Raw genomic sequence first — 18,443 nt, 5'->3', positions numbered from 1 at the left:
TACTGAAGAGGAAAGACTACTTTAAGCTTAGCATTCCATACCTGGTAAAGCCGCTAGAAGACATCAAAAATTACGCCGTTGCAGATGGACTACCCGTGGTATCTTTGTCAGTCTGACGCTGATTTAAAGAAGAAGTTCTCTTTTATTCAAATACAAGAGGATGAGAGATTACGCGAGGCTACCAATGCAGCAAACCATTACTCAAGGTGGTCGCTTGGCGTTAGTATCTCGCCCGAAAATGACCTAAGGAACAGATATGTGAATATTATGCCGTATGAAAGGAATAGGGTTCATTTGCAATCTCGTGGTAAAAACAGCAATGACTACATCAACGCATCGTATACCAAGGTAGATGTCCCAGGTCAATCGATGTCGCCAGGGTACTATATTGCTACACAGGGCCCTACCAAGGCCACTTGGGAACAGTTTTGGCAAATGTGTTACGATGAGTGCCCAAAGAAAGATATTGTAATCGTCATGGTAACGCCGTTAATAGAACATGGAAGGGAAAAGTGTCACCAGTATTGGCCGATGGGTGAGGCTTCAGATACGGAAAGATTTTCCCCGAAGATACAGTGCCCTTCAGGGGATCCTACACGGGACAGTACTGAATTTCGTCGCGATCTTACTATAAAATTTGTGGATTCCAAGAGGTACAACAATCAGTACACACTGACTACACTTGATTTGATTCCTAAGAGTTCCAGAGAGCCAGTTAAGAGTGTTCACCACTTCTACTTTGACCAGTGGAGAGACATGAGTCGACCACAAGAAGTCGTCCCTATCATGGAATTGTGCCAACATTCCCATAGGTTGAACTCTACAGGAAATCCAATTATTGTCCATTGTTCGGCTGGTGTAGGTAGGTCAGGAACGTTCATTGCCCTGGACCACTTAATTCACGATACAAAGGACTTTAACTTCACCAAAGGAAAACTATTGCCAACAGCTTATAAGAGGGATCTGATAGAACAGATTGTTCTTCAGTTGAGATTGCAACGCATGAAGATGGTTCAGATGAGTGACCAATTTCTGTTTATTTACCACGCCGCTAGGTATCTCTTTGATTTACAAACAGGACAGTGAATTTTTCATTGATTTCGAAACCGATTTCATCAAAAGCATAATTTTTGGTGCACGTTCTTCGCAAAATTTCAGCTGACAAGGTCCTTTTGAAATGTCACAATCAGCCTCAAAAGAGTGCTTTGTTTTCACTCTGATCAAAAGTGGAACATACTCTGTTAAGTCTCACTTCTAGGAAGTAATATATAATCTTTTATTGTTTATGTATGCGTCCACCTTTTCATAAATGCATTCCCACATTTTCTGAACTACGATGTCAAAAACAAAGACCTTCTTGACCCCAGGTCAACAAGAGATGTCTTCTTTGAATTTCGAACTGAGTCATGGATCAAGTTTCCCATTTGACACCTGTTGCAGGGAATAATTTCTTTATTTGCAAGCTGCTTATAACTTTTGTGCTGTTTCGCTATTTTTAAACTTCTCCTGTCAGGGATATAATGACATGTATAACATTGATACCCAGAACACACGTATCGGGCATGGCATTTTCCACAAGTTTGACCTGCACCTGTTCTATCACTGTAAAAGTGTCTACTTCCAACTCTACTACAAGCAATACACTTTTTATGTGTTTTAACTGGACAGCATTTAATTTGTTCTTTGAGGCAATTGTCACCACAGGTATTTGCTGCCATTTTGTTTCCAAGAAGAAGGGGCTCATTATGGTTAGTTTCCCTTTCTATCCCTATTGTGTAAGCCCAGTTGGGGCCTCTTTTGGACTCCCGAAACCGGAAATATATTGGATCCCTTGACACTTCTAAAGGTTTGGTTTTATGTTTGTGTCCACTTTTACAATAGGATAAAACATTCTGCAAGGGACTGCCGCCAACCAGTTGGCATTCGTAAGTGTGTTCACAAGACACTAACCGTCCCAATATAACGTTTTTTCTGGCAGGTTTGGCCGTTACTGAAACTTTAATTCCAAGGGATCTAGCAATATTCACAATACCCTTCATGACCGAAACATATATTGTTTGGATAGCAACCGCAAATCTGTTGTCGCTGGAAGTCCCAGGTTTAACATAACCGTCCGCATCGATTAACCCGGCAAGAAATGCTTCTCGAATCTCAACATCATCATGCCACAAAAATTCCGGAACTTGTTTTGAGCCATCGTCTCTGGATTTGAAACCGAGGCCACTCACCGTTTTCCAAAAAGGGTTTGATGTAGTGAGGTGCCTATACCTTTTTCCTACAATTGGATTTCCATAGAATAGCTTGACGTGCTTGGCACGTAAAGGAATTCTGCCATCTTTGTAGCTAGGTTGGAGTCCCCATTTCTCTCCAATTTTAAGCAAATTATCCAGTAGGGCGACATCTTTAATGTCTACAGATATCTCCGGCTGTTTTGTGGTCCCATCCCCAATCCAAAGACCCAGCATCCATGCCATAGCTATTGTACTTGGTGTTACAAGTTCTGTTTGACCAGTCAAGTATTTTGATAAAACCCCATTTCCCTCAATCACCGGATGACATTTCAGAAGGCAGTCACTCCGTATGCATGTTTGCAAATAGTCTAGATCCCGAAGCTCAATATCAAAGTTTAGGTATTGGGGCAACTGAGATTTACTCAATTTCAGAAAACTATTTGCCAGGTTTTTCCCCTCCACTGTCATTGGGAAGTACTTATTTTGGAACTTTGGAACAGTGATACACCTACCATCATACGTGATAGTTTCTGTAAGTGTCTGATATCTCACGGCATATTTCTTCATTTTAGAATATTTTTCCAGTCGAGGTTGAACCATTATAGCTAAAGGTAATGAGTGGCCTAATGTGCAGTTCAACTCTAATCGAGGAAATTCACGGATGTTTTCACTATTTTCCGGACGATGCTTGGTTATTTGCGAGAGATTGTATGTTGTTTGAATGTCTTTTCTTACAGATTTAACTCTGGCAAATTTCCCATTTGTGCATTTAATCCATAAGTTTGTTACCACATCATGAATAGGAATGTTCTCTCCAGTAGCTAAAATAAGCTCGGTACCTTCTTCAAACATGGTGTAATGGGTCATGTAATGCCAACATGACAATAAAAATATTAGATGACTGTGTTAGGGAAATAGTATACTTCTCGTCAATCAAGGTCATCTTATAATGACACGAAAAGATTTATTCTGATGCCTAGGTAATCCGACATATTGTGAATGGTTGATATCATCGATAATGGTAAGGTACCGATTTCAAACAACAAATAATAATACTGAAATAAACAGTGGTTTACGTGTTTTTATTGTCGGTTAGACAAACCATACGGAAAGCAAAGATCACGTACAGATAGGAAGAATCGCGAAAAATCATAGCAACTGTAGCAATAGAAAGTAATTGTGCAGACAACATTATGTGCTAAAAAAATGTGAACATAGTAATCCGTATTTGGAAGAGTCGCGTTTCTCAAGATATCTTCCAAGAAGATTCTGTACACAAATTTGAAATTGTGCATGAGGCGTTTACCAAAGAAATTACCCCAGACGCCAAAAATAAGATGCCCTCTTCATTTGTACACGACAATTATTTGAGAGATTTATGAAAGTTCGCCAGAACCATGCACCTATGTGATAGACTCAATGAAAAATACGAAAATTGGAAAAGGCTGATGTTAGCTACCTATAAGTGTATGGAACGATTTATTTTAGCCCGCTAATGACTACTAAGCAGAGCATTTTTAGTGAGCCACTGATTAACTGGCGGTTTACCAGCCATTTTCTTTTTTTTAAGGTGCCATTTTCCCTAATCAATTTGATGCAATTTTCAACATAAAATTTCAGGTCTAGGATAATAAAAGATTCGAAATCTTTTTTCACCTCAAAAAAAAACTTTTTCTGATTTGTGATTACGGAATGGTTATGGTGCCTGATATCTTCTCAGGTGTTCTTAAAGCTGCTTGAAATTGTGTCCTTTTCCTTTACCCTTTGATATCTTTGAAGTAATAAACTTAACTATTCAATAGAGCCAAGCACGAACCTGTATTCTAATGAAACTTACTCAGTCCATTTTTTTTTGGTCTGAATATTGGATGCCCTTAGAAACACACGGCTTGGTACTACATTATAACATTTCTAAGTTCCAAGCAAAGTTCCTTTTAGATAACAATGTCCTGACGAATCCAAATATCATTGTAAAAGTTGTCAAGAAATTGGACTCCTCCCAGTTTTTACTATCAAGGTCCTTTAAAAAAGAGATCAAGTCGAAAAACAATGAACTGTGGTCAAAATTTTTATCAATGATTGTTGTCTCCAGTTATGCCTTGGCTTAGGGCAAACTACGAGAGTCCGAGTCTTCAAGAAAAATACAAGTACTGTTTTGCCTGTTTGGCAAAGACTCGGGCATTGAAAGAGAATTGTTCGATATTCTGACCAATGGTCAGCTGATAATTGACTTTAATCTTTTCCTTCTTGCTACCAGGAATAGTCTCGGAATATTTATTAAATATTTTTATAGCAACAATAATTCTAGTATAGTCTCACAATCAGCGTTCAATCTAGTTGATGTCAAAATAATTATGATGAAAATAGAAATTGCCATAAATATATAAACTACAATATAGGTTGTTAGCGTAAGACTAGGTTCTTATACAAGCTATCTAGTATCAGTCATTACCTAAGTATATAGGTTAGTCTACCCGTTGGTTGTACCTATGAACAAATCCCTCATCCGGGTTCACAGTGTTCCGTATCGTTGTATAATTGGTTGCCAGCCAGCTATATTGAGGGACTCCCACAAATTATCCTACCATACGTAATACTAAAAAAAACTTTAAAAGATGGTTACCGCAATTTCTGCAAACAATGTCGTCGATATCATAAAAGTTCATTATTTGATTTATGTATAAATCTTATGCAAATGGTGTAGATATGTTGAGTAGGTTAGTCGTTAGTGTCGATAGAAGAATAAATGAACAGTGTCGAAAAAATATACTGCTCACCTCTGGAATTGTACAGAGGTATATGTCTGTATCCTCTTTTCAAGTATTCCAGTTTAATACAATTGGTTGCTAACTGCATACCGTTGGAGTTAATCACAAATCGTAAGAAGGTAAAATTTAGGTCTTTCAAAATGAAATTTACTTCCATGTCCCATATTGGATTGAATCCATTGCCCTCACAGGTTTTTGTCACCGCAGTTCTGCTATTCAAAAGTGTTCCATTCTCTGAAATTGAAATTGAAGGACAATATGATTCTTCGTCAGAAATAACATCTAAGGTAACAGATGGACCAAAACCAGCTTCAGTTTTGAAATCGCTTTTCAAGCGAGGAAGTAACTGAGCTGATATAATACTAATTTTGATTTTGTATTGACGAGGTGCGCGTTCTTTCAGAGATCTATAAAGAACCGGTATATCCCTTGCCTTACAAACTCTGTTTAACAACATTTTTGGCTTCAAAATATAACCTGAATGCAGATGCTCATTTTTTGGATTCATTAGTTGAAACATCGCCAAAATAATTTGTTGACCAAGGTCGTTTGTTTGCCAATTAGTAGCAACCATTTGCACACCCATTTTCCAGAAGTTTATTGGATTAAAGTTTGACGACTTGTATCTGAGTGCATGAGGATATACTCTCATTAGATATCTTCTGTTATGCTTATCAACAGAAAGCCTCATTGGAACGTCTTTCATCATTGAACTAAGCTGTTTTTCATTCAAGGAAAAGCAATGCATTAATGTCTTCGATTCGGGAAGAGAAAAATTTCTAAATTTGATACCGTGCATACCTGATATTTCAAACATATCATCTGTAGTTTCAACTCTTTTTTTCAAACCAATTCTTTTTATTCTTGTTATTGTAGAAGCAGAACCACTCACCAGATCCGACCTTGTGGAAACAAGATCGTCACTGCTGATCTGCCTCTTTGTAGTAGGGGTGCATTTAGGGTTCTTGCCCGCAAAAACCTTAACATCCACTTCCGAGTCGTTCGATGAATTAAGTGAATACGTGGCAAAGTCATACTGAGATGAGGATGAAGATAAATTTGCCTTTGAAGATGAGGAATTTTGACCACTATACTGAAAGCTGACCTTTTTCGGTTTTTTCACCTTCATAATGATTTTGTGCTTTAAAGCTAGTGGAGATGGTAAATTATCGTTTTTATCGTCCCCTCTATAAAGAAAATCACCCAACGTCTCTTTTATAATGCTACTGGCAGCATTTTGGGAACACTGACTGCAGTTTATCTCTAGCGATATGACTAATGGGTATGGAGATGTAATGAATGCATATTTTTTAATAACTTCGACGACGTTTTTTAACGAAATAGATGCAGTTAAGGCTCCATGACAAACAACCGGACCAGATTCTCCGTCCCATATATCAATCTCAATACATCGACATCCCTGTTGTAATACATGAACATACCCCTCAACGGAAGGAGTTTCTCCTATCTGTTTCCCAAGCAAGTATGTATTATGGGACGAAGCAATAAAGTAATGATTTAACGGCTTAGTTAAATCCGTTATCGTCCGTATATCATTCAAATGCTCCTGGGCAGTTAGAAACTTGGTAAATTGTTCTTCATTCATGTGACCTTCGGTGGAGTACTTATTAAATTCTCGCACAACAGAGTTCTCACTTGATGCGGGTTCTCCCTGAGTTTCAACAAAAAAGCGTCTAAACATTTGTAAATCCATATACTCCTTAGAGTCCGTTAATTTGAGCCAGATGAGGTGAATTTCCTTTCGTTCTTTCAGTAACTTCACAAAGAGCTGAAACTCCGTGAAGTTTAATAACCTGTTTTGATTCATATCTGCTATCTCAAATATCTTTTTGAGATGTGAAGAAGAACAGTAAATGTGAAACATATCACATAACCTTTTCACATCACAAAAGGTCAGCGTGTCCTTTGTTTCATCCTCATTTTTATTTGATACTGTGCTGTGCCAGTGAATACTTGCAAATTGTGAGTTTGAAGGCAATAACATGCCTTCCATTAAATCCTTCCTCAGACGGACGATACCACAGACGCACTTGAAGAAAGTATCGAAATCCTGTTTATTTTTTGCTATGACATGCAATGCCTTCAACTTGTCGTTGTTTACAGTGTATATTATAGTGATCCACAAATCTGTATACTCATTACCGATGCTGTACTCCTCTCTATAATTACTTGCCATTTCTCCTATTCGAATATCCTTTATCGAATCCAATAGTAGCGATTTACTTTCCGCTTTCCATAGTAATTTGGAACAATCGCTATCTATTTTGAATGTGTACAAGACCCGCTTCCTTCTAGTTACCTTCCTCATCTGTATCCCATCTCTATGTAACGATTGGCATAAATCCCTTAATCTTTTGTTCAGTGATATATTACGTGTCCTCATGTAGGCAAAAAGATCATCAAAGGAATGAGAATGGGTTAGTGGTCCGACAGATTGATCATACTCGTTGTTTGGACCCCCGTTGTACATGTGATTTGCGCCCTGAGCCAGATCTGTGGTTTTCCGAATCAAAGTCTTCAATACACTACGATTATTCTGGGACGTGGAAGATGTTTTATCAATTATGACCGAAGCTGAATACTGCAAATCATTTGGTGCATCAGACGGCACCATCACGACTTGGTATCAGTCCGCCAAGCATATTCATTTGATGAAGAGATACTCTTCCATGGAATCTGTATGATTTGAACATCAAAAAAACAAAAAAACAAGTGAAAAAAACACACACACGTCACAATACTGTGGCCGCGGTGTGGTTACAATACCGTCTAAGAAGACTGTTTTTGGGTAGACAGAAGTTGCGATAGGGGAGTGGGTGGCTTAATTCTACATTTGGATTGTGGTTGGGGCGTTCTTCTTAAGGATGGTCGTATTTTGACAAAAGGAAGAGGCTCGCTTACCGTTTTCTTGCAACCCAACTTAGGGATTTGCGAAGGTTTCGTTGCGTGTGTTTTCGCTCTTTCAGTTAACAACGCTTCAATTTTCCCTGGCTCTTCCATCGTAATTGAAGACGCAATGGAACTCTTCCGGGAAGGTGTTAACATAACTGTGTCTTCTTCTACTCTGCTGCTTTCCAAGTCGCTTGATGAACTTCGCCAGTATCCTTTCTTTAATGAACCACCCACTTGGGAGTTATCCCGTTCATTAGCCAAGTAGGATGACAAATTGTAATTCGGTGGTGATGTAGGCTTTTGTGTCAGCTCAACCTTAGGAGACATCTGTTTTTGGCTAATGGGTGAATTTCCATAAAATGGAAGTTTGGGAATTGGACTGAAAATTAAGCTACGTCTGGCTCTTCTGTTTTTCTTGGTGTTTTGCGGTTGATCGGCTTTTGCTTCTACGTGGAAGAAAGGATTTTCTTCGTCATCACCATCAATACCATCTTGGTCCAAGGGCTTAACACTTACCTTCCTTAAGAGAGTTGCACCAATCTTTGGTCCACCGCTATTTACTTCACTGCCATCAATCTGTTCTCCAGATGATGTTCTGTTCGCTCCTGACCCTAAAGAAAATTTTCGGAGGTCACCAGCGATTGCCTCGATAGTCTTATTTCCAGCATCGCTTTCACTATCTGAATGGGGTAGGGTATCTCGAGAATTCTTCGAAAACAGTATTGGAGGAGGTTCCAATAATGTTTCACCTTCGGTTTCCATTTCTCTCATATTTTCTGTACTCTCCAAGGATGTCAACAGCTCATCGGTCTTCGGTCGGAGGTCGATCCACCATTGTGCTAATTCATTGGTTCTTTTGGCCACCTCAGGTGATAGTAAGGAAAATTCAGATGCGGTGTATATGACGTTGAAGGTTCTGGTGACAACTGTTGTATTTCTCTCTAGCTGCCATTCAAACCTCTTCCTTAATTTTTTGTCATTAGTGTCCTCCTCTTGCAGAGCCAGACATTGTTTGTAAACCTCATTCATCTCTGAAAGTAAGGCTTGTAATTCATGATTTAAATTCGTAAACAGAATATTCCAACGCTTGTCAATAATCTCCACTTTCAATCTGTACACCTCTCTCTCCAAAAACTTGAAATCTTTCATCATTCGTTTGTACTTTATTGATAAAAATGTATCAAGGACACCAATTTTTTCAAAGACCGGCTTGTGTCTCGCCGAAAACATCTTTGAGCGTTCCGGTAGGACATCGAGAAGCGATTTCTGTATTGGTTTCAAATTCTTTTGAATGGCCATAAATCCGTTCACCAACCTTTCTTCAGCGAGTGAAAACTTTGGTAGCCGAGTGGTTGTATCGTTAGTAATCGGTTTTTTCGAACGTATTAAGCCATTGCCATTAACGCTTATGCCGTCATGTTTGCCTGTTGAAACATTTCTTGTCAACAAACTCAATAATTGATCCAGAGTAAAACTTGGGATATGTCTCACTGGGGATTCAAACCGTTTCTCCTGTATCTCAAACAGTTGCTCAATGTTCTCGTCAAGTATTTTCTGTAAGGTGGTCATATTATCATTCACAATTTCAGTAAACTCTAAAAACACGCCTGACACAATCTTCAATTCCTTTAGGTTTGAATCCAGGTTCCTATGGGCCATCGTGGTGCATTCCTCAATTAAATCAACAGTCTCACTTAAGGTGATATCTGAGTTAGCCGTGTTCTGCTCCAGTTCCAGTATATCTAATACGTGAGAGAGTGTTGGGTCAACCTTTTTCAGGTCATCGACCAATTGCTGCAGAATCTGTCTTGGCAATGATACATCCCATTGCGTCAAATCATCAGTTAACTCAGAATTACTCAATATGTCGCTAATACAGGTGTCCAGCTTTTGTAGTTGGTGGTACAACAACCGTAACTGTTCATTTAAAAATCTGTCTAGTTTTGTTAATCCGCTAAGTGTATTCACCGTCACATTCAATCGGTTCACGCAAGGTTTGAGGTCAACCAGAGGGCTCTGGCTGGGCATACTAGACTGACAGCGATTAAATACGCTACCTGACTATGCCCAATTTTATCAATAAATGAGGGCGTTGCTCTTCCTTTCCTTATAGATTCAAATGTTTACATTTTTATTTATTTACCAATTCTGAAACACGACGCATAAGATGACATGGGGGAGAGGTTCCCATTTTGGTTATAAGAGGATACTTATCTAAAAAAGAGCACAAAAGTCCGATCGTTTCAAGTCTATATTTTTAATGACATCCTCACTCATTTTGTGGGATTTTCAGTGGTTTGCCCTCTGTCGATATGTCCTTCAATACTTCATTAATGGTTTCAGCCTCCGTTTCGGCTTTGAAACCCGTCACAGAAGAGGCTGGTGTTGCCTCACCAGAAAATGACGGGTCCTCCTCTATAGTCTGTGATATTTCCTGAGGTTGAATTTCAGGGGCAGCGTTATTCCCTGAGGACTTCTCTCTCAAAAGCTTGGATAGCTCACTGGCTGGATTGGCAAACAGTTCCTTGAATTTACCTTGTTCGACAACGCTCCCATCATTACCGAGCACAATCACGTTTTCTGACCTCCTGATCGTACTTAGTCTATGGGCAATGCTTACAATAGTCATCGATTTACTCTTCATCAGTTGCCCGAAAGTATAGTTAATGGCACCTTCACTCTCAACATCGAGCGCCGAGGTCGCCTCGTCCAATATCAGCACTGTGGGTTTTTTGATCAGAGCTCTTGCGATAGCAATCCTTTGCTTCTGTCCACCACTTAGTAGCGTACCGTGCGGTCCTATTGCTGTGTCATATGTATCTGGGAATCTGGTGATGAAGTTGTGACAGAAACATTGCTTTGCTACCGATCTGATCTCCTCCTTTGTCGGGGTGTATGTGAGCCCATATGTGATGTTATCCCTAATAGTTCCTGACATTAGAATAGGCTCCTGCTGAACGATCCCAATATGTCTCCGCAAAGACTTCGTACTCAATGCGCTTATATCTTGTCCATCAATAAGGATCTGGCCCTGTGATGGGTTGTAGTAGTGGAGCAGCAACCACGCAATAGTGGACTTACCCTTACCGGACGGCCCGACAATGCAGACGTTGGAACCTTGTTCAATCTTGAAGTTTAAGTTCCTGAAAATGGGGACCGTAGGCCTTGTTGGATAGTTGAATGAAACATTTTTGAACTCAATTTCTCCACCCTTGGCAGGTATGAATTTTGAACCCCTCGTTGGGTTGATCCTTGGTTTCAAGTCGGTCAACTCAAAAATACGGGACGCGGCCCCTGCACCTTGCATGATCTCTGAAAAGAACCCAGACAGGTTGAATATCGCGTTCCCAGTATACTCTGTATAGAGCATGAATGCAGTTAGATCACCCACAGACAGTTGTTGCTGGAATACGAGCCACGAGCCGTAACTGAGTACGACAAGGAAACTCAGATCACCAATTATCGATGCAGTTGTAAAAAATTTGGCGTTGATGAATGCAGCCTCTTTCCCGACCGCGAATATCTTTCTGATGGAACCGTTGAACTTGTGCATTTCAGATTGTTCTGCCACAAAACTTTGGATAGTCTTGATCCCGTTAAATTGTTCTTCAGACACTCTGGTCAGGTTCGCTGTGACCTCTTGTAACTTTTTCGAGTTATCTCTGATCTGTTTCCCAAACACTTTAGCACTTAGCAAAAGCGGGGACCCCATTAGAATCAGAATGGAGCACGAGAGTGGTATCGATATCGACAGCATCATACCCACACCTGCTGATCCTATGAAGACAGCTTTGACACCGTCTGATATTTTCTGTGTGATAGACCGCGATACAATGAACGCATCGTTCCCGACTCTAGAGATCAAATCCCCCACTTTGTAAGTGTCGAAAAACTGGGCATCTTGATGAATGATATGCTTGATAACGTTTGCACGTAGTTTGGCGACTAAGTTTTCACTCAGGATCCTGAGTAAGATAACACGGACGTAATTTGCACCACACCCTAGCAATAATAGTCCAGACAGCCCGTAGAAGAAGTGTTTGAGGGACATATCCCAGATCATCAATTCAGAAAACTCTTTGCCCTGAATATCCTTCAGCGAGTCCAGCACTGTCCCTATGACCTTTGGTATACACATACCAATCCCACAAGATACTGTTAAAAGTGTGAGTGCGCTCATGAGCAGCTTCCAATCGGACTTCACCAGTAGAAACAACCTCCATATGTCCTTGTACGTTCCCTCGTCCTCTGGCTTAGGGTGGACAACAACGGCAGGTTGCTTTTCCGGTTCCTTCGGTGTTACATCTGTAGAATACAACACCCTTCTGGGTATCAATGGGCTCCTCTTTACGAAATGCAAAGGTGTGCGTACACGATTCACGTTCAGATGACTACCTGCACGGAACCTCCATATGGGAGACACAAAAGTCCTTTTATATAGCGACGGGCCTGTATGTTTCAGGAGGCCCAACCGCAATGGCGCAACCTTCAGCATACTTGTTCCACTTAACGATAAATTGCTTGCGTAGAGTCGACCCCTATATGTGTCCCCGTTTCTGGTTACTCAAAAGTTCGAACAACTTGAATATAATTATAAAACATATATTATATAATATAGTTCTAAGTATATTTTGTACCGAAGATGGTGGAACGAGATTTAAGGGTAGAATATAGAGACTGTCATATATATGAGAATTAGGAATAATAATACCACTCCGTGTCCCTCAGCATTTAACTATGAAGTTTCTTGCAAAGGTTGAGGGTCCGCCTTCGGGGTACCCTTTTCGTACACGGTGTACGCAGCATCCGTAGTTCCCCTACTCAGCACATTTTGTGTCTGGAGTTCGTTCTTCAGCGCGGAGCGCAGAGTCTTTGCAGTGACATTCAAATACGTTGCATAGGTGATGCCTGCCTTCTTCCAGTACGCGCTCATCTTTAACTAGCTGTTGGTCGTGCGAACCACAGAGGAGATAGAGAGGTGAAGCTGTGAATAAGAGCCTCCTCAAACTCTTAATTCGATTCTTGTTAATTTTTGAAAGTTTTACCTGTTTTTAGCGGTCACGTGGGGGGAATGCCCTCCTGTGATTGGTTAGAAGAGGTTGTGGTGCTATACTTGCGGTGTGCTTGACTGGTGCCCTTGACAGGAGAGTTCTGGTGACTGCCGTTGACTCACCGTGTCAAGGGCTACACCCTTCTTGGGAACATATTCTACAATTAAATCCAGGTGCAGAGAGTTACGATAAAAAATAAGAAGAAGCGTCTAAGAGTGAAACCAAACAAAACATTCCATATTATTTAGAGAAGGGGTCAGTGTAGCGGTTCTGAGTTACATTGTCTCGATCATAATGCTCGTAGTAGCGAGCTGTCTGTGAAAAATCGATATGCTCAGTTTTCATCATTCCCCGTGATATGGAAATAGCATGCAGTATTGTTTGTAGTTGTACAGGGAACCACGCAATTGCAATTGAAATTGCGTCCCCTATCACGGTTCTTGTACTTTAATAGAGACCCCATTCATGAGAGCGCAAGAATCTTGCTACACTTTATACGTACTGAACTTGGTGCAAAAATGGCGAAGACGACGACGCAAAATTTGAAGTTGAAAAAAATTGTACCGTGTTTGCGATGACATAAAATAATATGTTAGGGCTTTCCATTCTTTGCATCTTGCATGATTCTATTTGGAGTTTGCAAGTCCACAGCGGTAACAGACCAAGTTAAATATGGCGAAGAAGACGAAGAAGGATAAAGATGCTAAGAAGGCGCGTTCCGAGGCAAAATCGAAGAAGAACCTGTTGAAAGCTGCCAGTAAAGATCAGAAGCGTGTTAAAAAATTTGGACTGGATTCTGATGACGAGGAGGATTTGGATATCGATACCATTCTGCAAAACTTCAAGTTGGAGCAAGAGCAATTTGAGAAGGTTGTCGTGGAATTGGTACCGCATCCAACACCTCGTAACAATGCATGCCTTGTCACCAATGCCTCGAAACCGGAACTGCTTCTTTTCGGAGGTGAAAGGACCAATAACGAAACAAACATGACCAAGTTTTACAACGACTTGCACGTTTACAACCCACAGAATAACCAATGGAAAAAATTCACCTCACAGAACTCCCCAATGCCGCGGTCTTCAGCGGCAATGTGCTCACATCAGTCAGGTGTGACGATTCTTTTCGGTGGGGAGTTCAGTTCTCCCAAACAAAACACTTTTTACCATTACAACGATACGTGGCTGCTTGATAATACCACTAGAGAATGGAGTAAATTGGATTTCAAGAATGGTCCCAGTGCTCGGTCTGGTCATAGAATTACTACGTGGAAGAACTATTTCATTCTCTTTGGTGGGTTCAAAGATTTGAACCAAGGTACTTCGTACTTTAACGACGTTTGGTTGTTTAACGTCGTGGACTTCAAATGGACGAAATGGGAAACGACCAACAAGAACCAACCGGACCCACGTTCAGGACATTCCTGGATTGGTTCCAACGAGGGACCAATCGTTTATGGTGGGTATTGTAAAGTGAAGGCTAAAAACAACAAGTCTCTACATAAGGGTAAAACACTTACTGATTGTTGGATTTTGAAGATGAGCCAGAACGTCAATGAGATCAAATGGGAACGTCGAGCCAAGAAGGGACAACAACCGTCACCACGTGTTGGTTGTTCGATGGCACTTCATAGAAACAATAGGGGTATTCTTTTTGGAGGTGTTTACGATTTAGAGGAGACGGAGGAGGATCTAAGTTCCATTTACTACAATGATCTATACTCGTACAACATAGAATCCAACAGATGGTATCCTTTGAAACTGAGAAAGGTTACTCAAAATAGTAATGCTAATAGGAATAAGTCAAGTAACAACACGGTTTCCAAGGAGCAAGAAAAGGAGCTACAAGATTTGCTAAACAAAATTTTGGAGCAAAATGACTTGAAGGATGAGGAGACTAACAGCTATTCAGGATCGAATACACCTCATGAAGAAACAACGACTGACCGAGAACAAGATGACAACGAGGAAGAGGAAAAAATGCGCACAAACTTACCGAAACTGAACCAACTACCGCACGAACGGTTCAATGCGTGTACTACTGTCCTCAATGATACATTTTATATATACGGTGGTATGTGGGAGTTCAAGGATAACGATTACACTATTGACTCCTTCTATAGCATCGATTTGAACAAGCTGGATGGTATCACCCAATATTATGAAAACCTACAGGAGATAGAAGAAGTTAAGAGGCTAGGCGATGTTCAATCTGAAGATGATTTCGAATACGAAGATGATGACGATGAAGACGACGGTGAAGCGGAACCGACGAACGAGAGGTTGGAGGCTGAAGATGACGATGAGGAAGAAAATGAGGAGGATGAAGGTATCGATGAAATGGAGATACCTGATCCAAGACCATGGTTGCCTCATCCTAAGGCATTTGAATCGTTACGTGAGTTCTACATTCGTGAAGGTCCAAAGTTCTTGGAATGGGCAATCTCCAATAACAAGCATGCCAAAGGTAAGCACCTGAAGCAAAAATCGTTTGAATTATGTCAGGACCGTTGGTGGGAAAGACGGGATCAAATTCAAATTGAGGAAGATAAACTACAAGAACTGGGTGTGGGGGGCGATATCATTGAAAGAGATGCCCAATCTCCTCCTACGGCTAGGAGAAGGTGATTTTTCTTGACGAATAGTATTCTCTTCGTAGAACATTTGTTAGTGTCATCGAGTTACGTATTTATTATATAGTGTCAATTACCTTCCTCTAAAAAACTTTGGAAACATTCAACAAACGATTCCATTTTGTAGTTTTCAGGATAGTGTATACATATATTCAGCCCATTTTCTTCACAGTATGTGTAAGAGAGGGACATCAGCTCCTCGCTGTTTAAAGATTTCGTAAGATTGCAAGCTCTGATCATAAAGCTATTTGGTTCCCCAAATTCGTTAACATTGATAAGGGATGTGTCATAGATTTGAATAAACGTTCCATTATTACTGCTACCTCCAAGGGTGTTTTTGTCGTCGAATTTCATCCTCCTGATGTCATCATCGTTGAACCCCGTTTTAGAAAACCGCGTCAGTCTTTGTTCCAAATGGTTTCTAACAAAACCAGTAATGTTCTTGAACTGGTATTCCATCAATTTCTCATCGAAATCTTCTTCAGACACGCTCGCACCCTTCATGCAGTCCTTCGACTTGTCGTCATCAATCAAAGATAAGGGGCATTCAACTCGTATATCTTTGTAGTAAAGCCCAAAATCTCTTGGCTCGTCCACAAATGACCTCAGATCCACCGGTATCGAAAATGTCACAGTTCCACTTAAATTTTTAACCATAGGCTTCAAACATAGCATCGCGATACCAACAATAAAACTTTTCAAACACAGTCCCTCTTGATTAATAATGGTATTCAAATACTTGAATCTCTCATTCGAAACACAACCAAAGACGGTGTTCCCACACAGCTTGGAATTTATGTCCAGGATATCATTGTATTTCATGTTTGAGTTAAGTGAGAGAAAGGAAACATCCGTGTTGGTCAGAAACTCGATGGGCTTTTTAACAGTATTCACATATATCGATTTGAAAAAGGATTGTGTCTGTAGGTTGAAAAGATCTGGATTTAACGTGGGTATGTACAATTTAGGGTTGTCGTAAATCGATTTTGGAAGTTGCTTTACCTCCGACATAGAATCTGGACCAAACTTGAAAACGTAATCTAACTTTTTCCATTTTTGGGGCCTGCTAGATAACAAGTTTACCTCTTTGAGGAGTAGTCTGTGGAAGTTAGCGGTGGAGAACACATCGAATAAGCAGTCTTGACCATGGAAAAAGGCTAGCGAATCATCCAGTAGGTATAATTTCCATAGAGGTTTACCGCTTCCAGGTACAAATCTGTCATGATTGAAGATATGACGCAGCAAGTATGGTGGTGCTCCCAATTGGCAGTTAATCTTTTCGTCCTTAAACGAATCAAATTGGATTGTGGAAATGACATCACTGGTCTTTATTTTCTTCAAAACCTCAAATTCAAATTGTTCGTTTATCGTCAAAAATAGTTCAATATGCTTTTTTATCAAGTTTTCCAATGCTTTTGTCAGTAGACCCAAACATAATCTGGAATCCTTTACAGTCAACAAAGTAGCTTCTTCATCTGACCACCCTTCCTTGAAAGTAGAGTATTCGGCTCCAAAAGTGGTACCGTTTTTGAGTCCGTCTACAGACTGTAACAATAATTTTTTTTCAAAACTGGATAATGCTCTAACACTGCTCATTTTCTTTTGTCGTGGGTATTGGTGTGTTGTTGCCGTGTCTTAAGAAACCAATTCCAAACAATGTTATGTCTTCTGATTAGATTGACTTATATACCATGAAAATGCTTTCACATTTGAGTAATTAGGTCTATCAGATGGCATCGAATAACTGCCCCTCATCGTTTAAAAATTTCCTAGATACATGTCTGCCCATTTTACCACTAGCGAAGTACACCCCCTCAACAACACAACAGTACACGCTGCCTGTACCTTGAAACTATGCTAAGGGGTAATTATGAGGAATCGCGGCGGGGCTCGGCTATCGTTGTTGTTCCCACGACGTTAATGACAAGCGACAGACATTCTTTGAATTTTTTTACGAATATGAACGACAAGGAACGGCGAGATGTAACATTTTACCCAAAACGGTATACTCGCAGCAGTACATGTCGTTTATTGATGTGGTCGTAGCCATGCTATAGATAGATCGGGAGTATTGACACCAGTTAGTCATGTAAGGCTGATACCTGAAATTTCCGGGCTTAGATATGTTGCATGCCAAAAAACAGAAATTAATTCCCCCTCAATCTTTGCAGGAGCAACAGTGTTCTCCCTTGTACTAACAGTCAGGATTTAGAAGAGCAGCAATGTGCACTGTTTTAGGGAAACAAGGAGGCTAATTTCTTAGGTCGAGTCACGGCACCACACGTCCAAGAAGAACGAGGCTTATTACGCTATATTCTTCCAATAGTAGCGTAGATTGCGTAAGGTCTTTGAGAGCGGGGCTAATGGATTGGGGGAGGGTTAGGACTTTGAGTTAAACATGATACGATGGACCACTTTACAAACCGTATCGGGTAAAGGCTGTATACCAAAAACATGTAACCAATTGCGTCATTCCCACCAAAAAGGTTTACTTTAGCAGATCATCTCCAGCTCATGGGGTTGTTTTATTTATAGAATATTCGTAACATCTTTGTGATGTGGCTGTGCATTGTGGACTGTCATTACTTATTCCAGACATATTACCGAGAGGTTCGGGTTGCAACTTGTTAAGAACTTATCCACCCAGTGTCTAATTTAATACTCGGTCATCACTGTCCCTAAATTCATCTTGTATCCCATTCCTTGATGTCAAATTTAAAAGTTCCCAAAGTTAACCCATAATTGAAAGGTCATACTGCTCTACCAAAACCCTGGAAAATGTTTTCTTTTCAGAGATTTTCTATATCCTCAGACCGAAGAAATCAATCCAGGATTAAAGTATTCTGAAGT

At 40.3% G+C, this 18,443-nt stretch overlaps 8 protein-coding genes across 8 annotated transcripts; 2 read left to right on the top strand and 6 right to left on the bottom strand.

Annotated features, from left to right (window-relative positions):
- Window positions 1-84: 84 nt before the first annotated feature.
- On the top strand, window positions 85-1,086 carry PTP1 (tyrosine protein phosphatase PTP1; the record flags this gene model as incomplete). The annotated part of the gene is made up of 1 exon (XM_022608277.1): window positions 85-1,086. The coding sequence occupies one exon, from the start codon at window positions 85-87 to the stop codon at window positions 1,084-1,086; it is 1,002 nt and encodes a 333-aa protein (XP_022464789.1).
- A 245-nt stretch (window positions 1,087-1,331) lies between these two features.
- Window positions 1,332-3,083, bottom strand: HO (Hop; the record flags this gene model as incomplete). Its single annotated transcript, XM_022608276.1, has 1 exon — window positions 1,332-3,083. The coding sequence occupies one exon, from the start codon at window positions 3,081-3,083 to the stop codon at window positions 1,332-1,334; it is 1,752 nt and encodes a 583-aa protein (XP_022464788.1).
- Window positions 3,084-4,949: 1,866 nt separating this feature from the next.
- Window positions 4,950-7,634, bottom strand: PLC1 (phosphatidylinositol phospholipase C; the record flags this gene model as incomplete). Its single annotated transcript, XM_022608275.1, has 1 exon — window positions 4,950-7,634. The coding sequence occupies one exon, from the start codon at window positions 7,632-7,634 to the stop codon at window positions 4,950-4,952; it is 2,685 nt and encodes an 894-aa protein (XP_022464787.1).
- Window positions 7,635-7,789: 155 nt separating this feature from the next.
- On the bottom strand, window positions 7,790-9,940 carry KAR9 (Kar9p; the record flags this gene model as incomplete). The annotated part of the gene is made up of 1 exon (XM_022608273.1): window positions 7,790-9,940. One exon carries the CDS (start codon window positions 9,938-9,940, stop codon window positions 7,790-7,792), a length of 2,151 nt encoding a protein of 716 aa, XP_022464786.1.
- Window positions 9,941-10,181: 241 nt separating this feature from the next.
- Window positions 10,182-12,407, bottom strand: MDL2 (ATP-binding cassette permease MDL2; the record flags this gene model as incomplete). The annotated part of the gene is made up of 1 exon (XM_022608272.1): window positions 10,182-12,407. One exon carries the CDS (start codon window positions 12,405-12,407, stop codon window positions 10,182-10,184), a length of 2,226 nt encoding a protein of 741 aa, XP_022464785.1.
- A 240-nt stretch (window positions 12,408-12,647) lies between these two features.
- ATP15 (F1F0 ATP synthase subunit epsilon) lies at window positions 12,648-12,845 on the bottom strand (the record flags this gene model as incomplete). Its single annotated transcript, XM_022608271.1, has 1 exon — window positions 12,648-12,845. The coding sequence occupies one exon, from the start codon at window positions 12,843-12,845 to the stop codon at window positions 12,648-12,650; it is 198 nt and encodes a 65-aa protein (XP_022464784.1).
- A 790-nt stretch (window positions 12,846-13,635) lies between these two features.
- KEL3 (Kel3p) lies at window positions 13,636-15,588 on the top strand (the record flags this gene model as incomplete). The annotated part of the gene is made up of 1 exon (XM_022608270.1): window positions 13,636-15,588. The coding sequence occupies one exon, from the start codon at window positions 13,636-13,638 to the stop codon at window positions 15,586-15,588; it is 1,953 nt and encodes a 650-aa protein (XP_022464783.1).
- Window positions 15,589-15,662: 74 nt separating this feature from the next.
- PBI1 (Pbi1p) lies at window positions 15,663-17,189 on the bottom strand (the record flags this gene model as incomplete). The annotated part of the gene is made up of 1 exon (XM_022608269.1): window positions 15,663-17,189. The coding sequence occupies one exon, from the start codon at window positions 17,187-17,189 to the stop codon at window positions 15,663-15,665; it is 1,527 nt and encodes a 508-aa protein (XP_022464782.1).
- Between the last annotated feature and the right edge of the window lie 1,254 nt (window positions 17,190-18,443).

Source organism: Huiozyma naganishii, chromosome 5 (genome assembly GCF_000348985.1).
Source record: "Huiozyma naganishii CBS 8797 chromosome 5, complete genome".
NCBI classification, from domain to species: Eukaryota; Fungi; Ascomycota; class Saccharomycetes; order Saccharomycetales; family Saccharomycetaceae; genus Huiozyma; species Huiozyma naganishii.
This window is presented reverse-complemented; position numbering and strand designations above follow the sequence as displayed.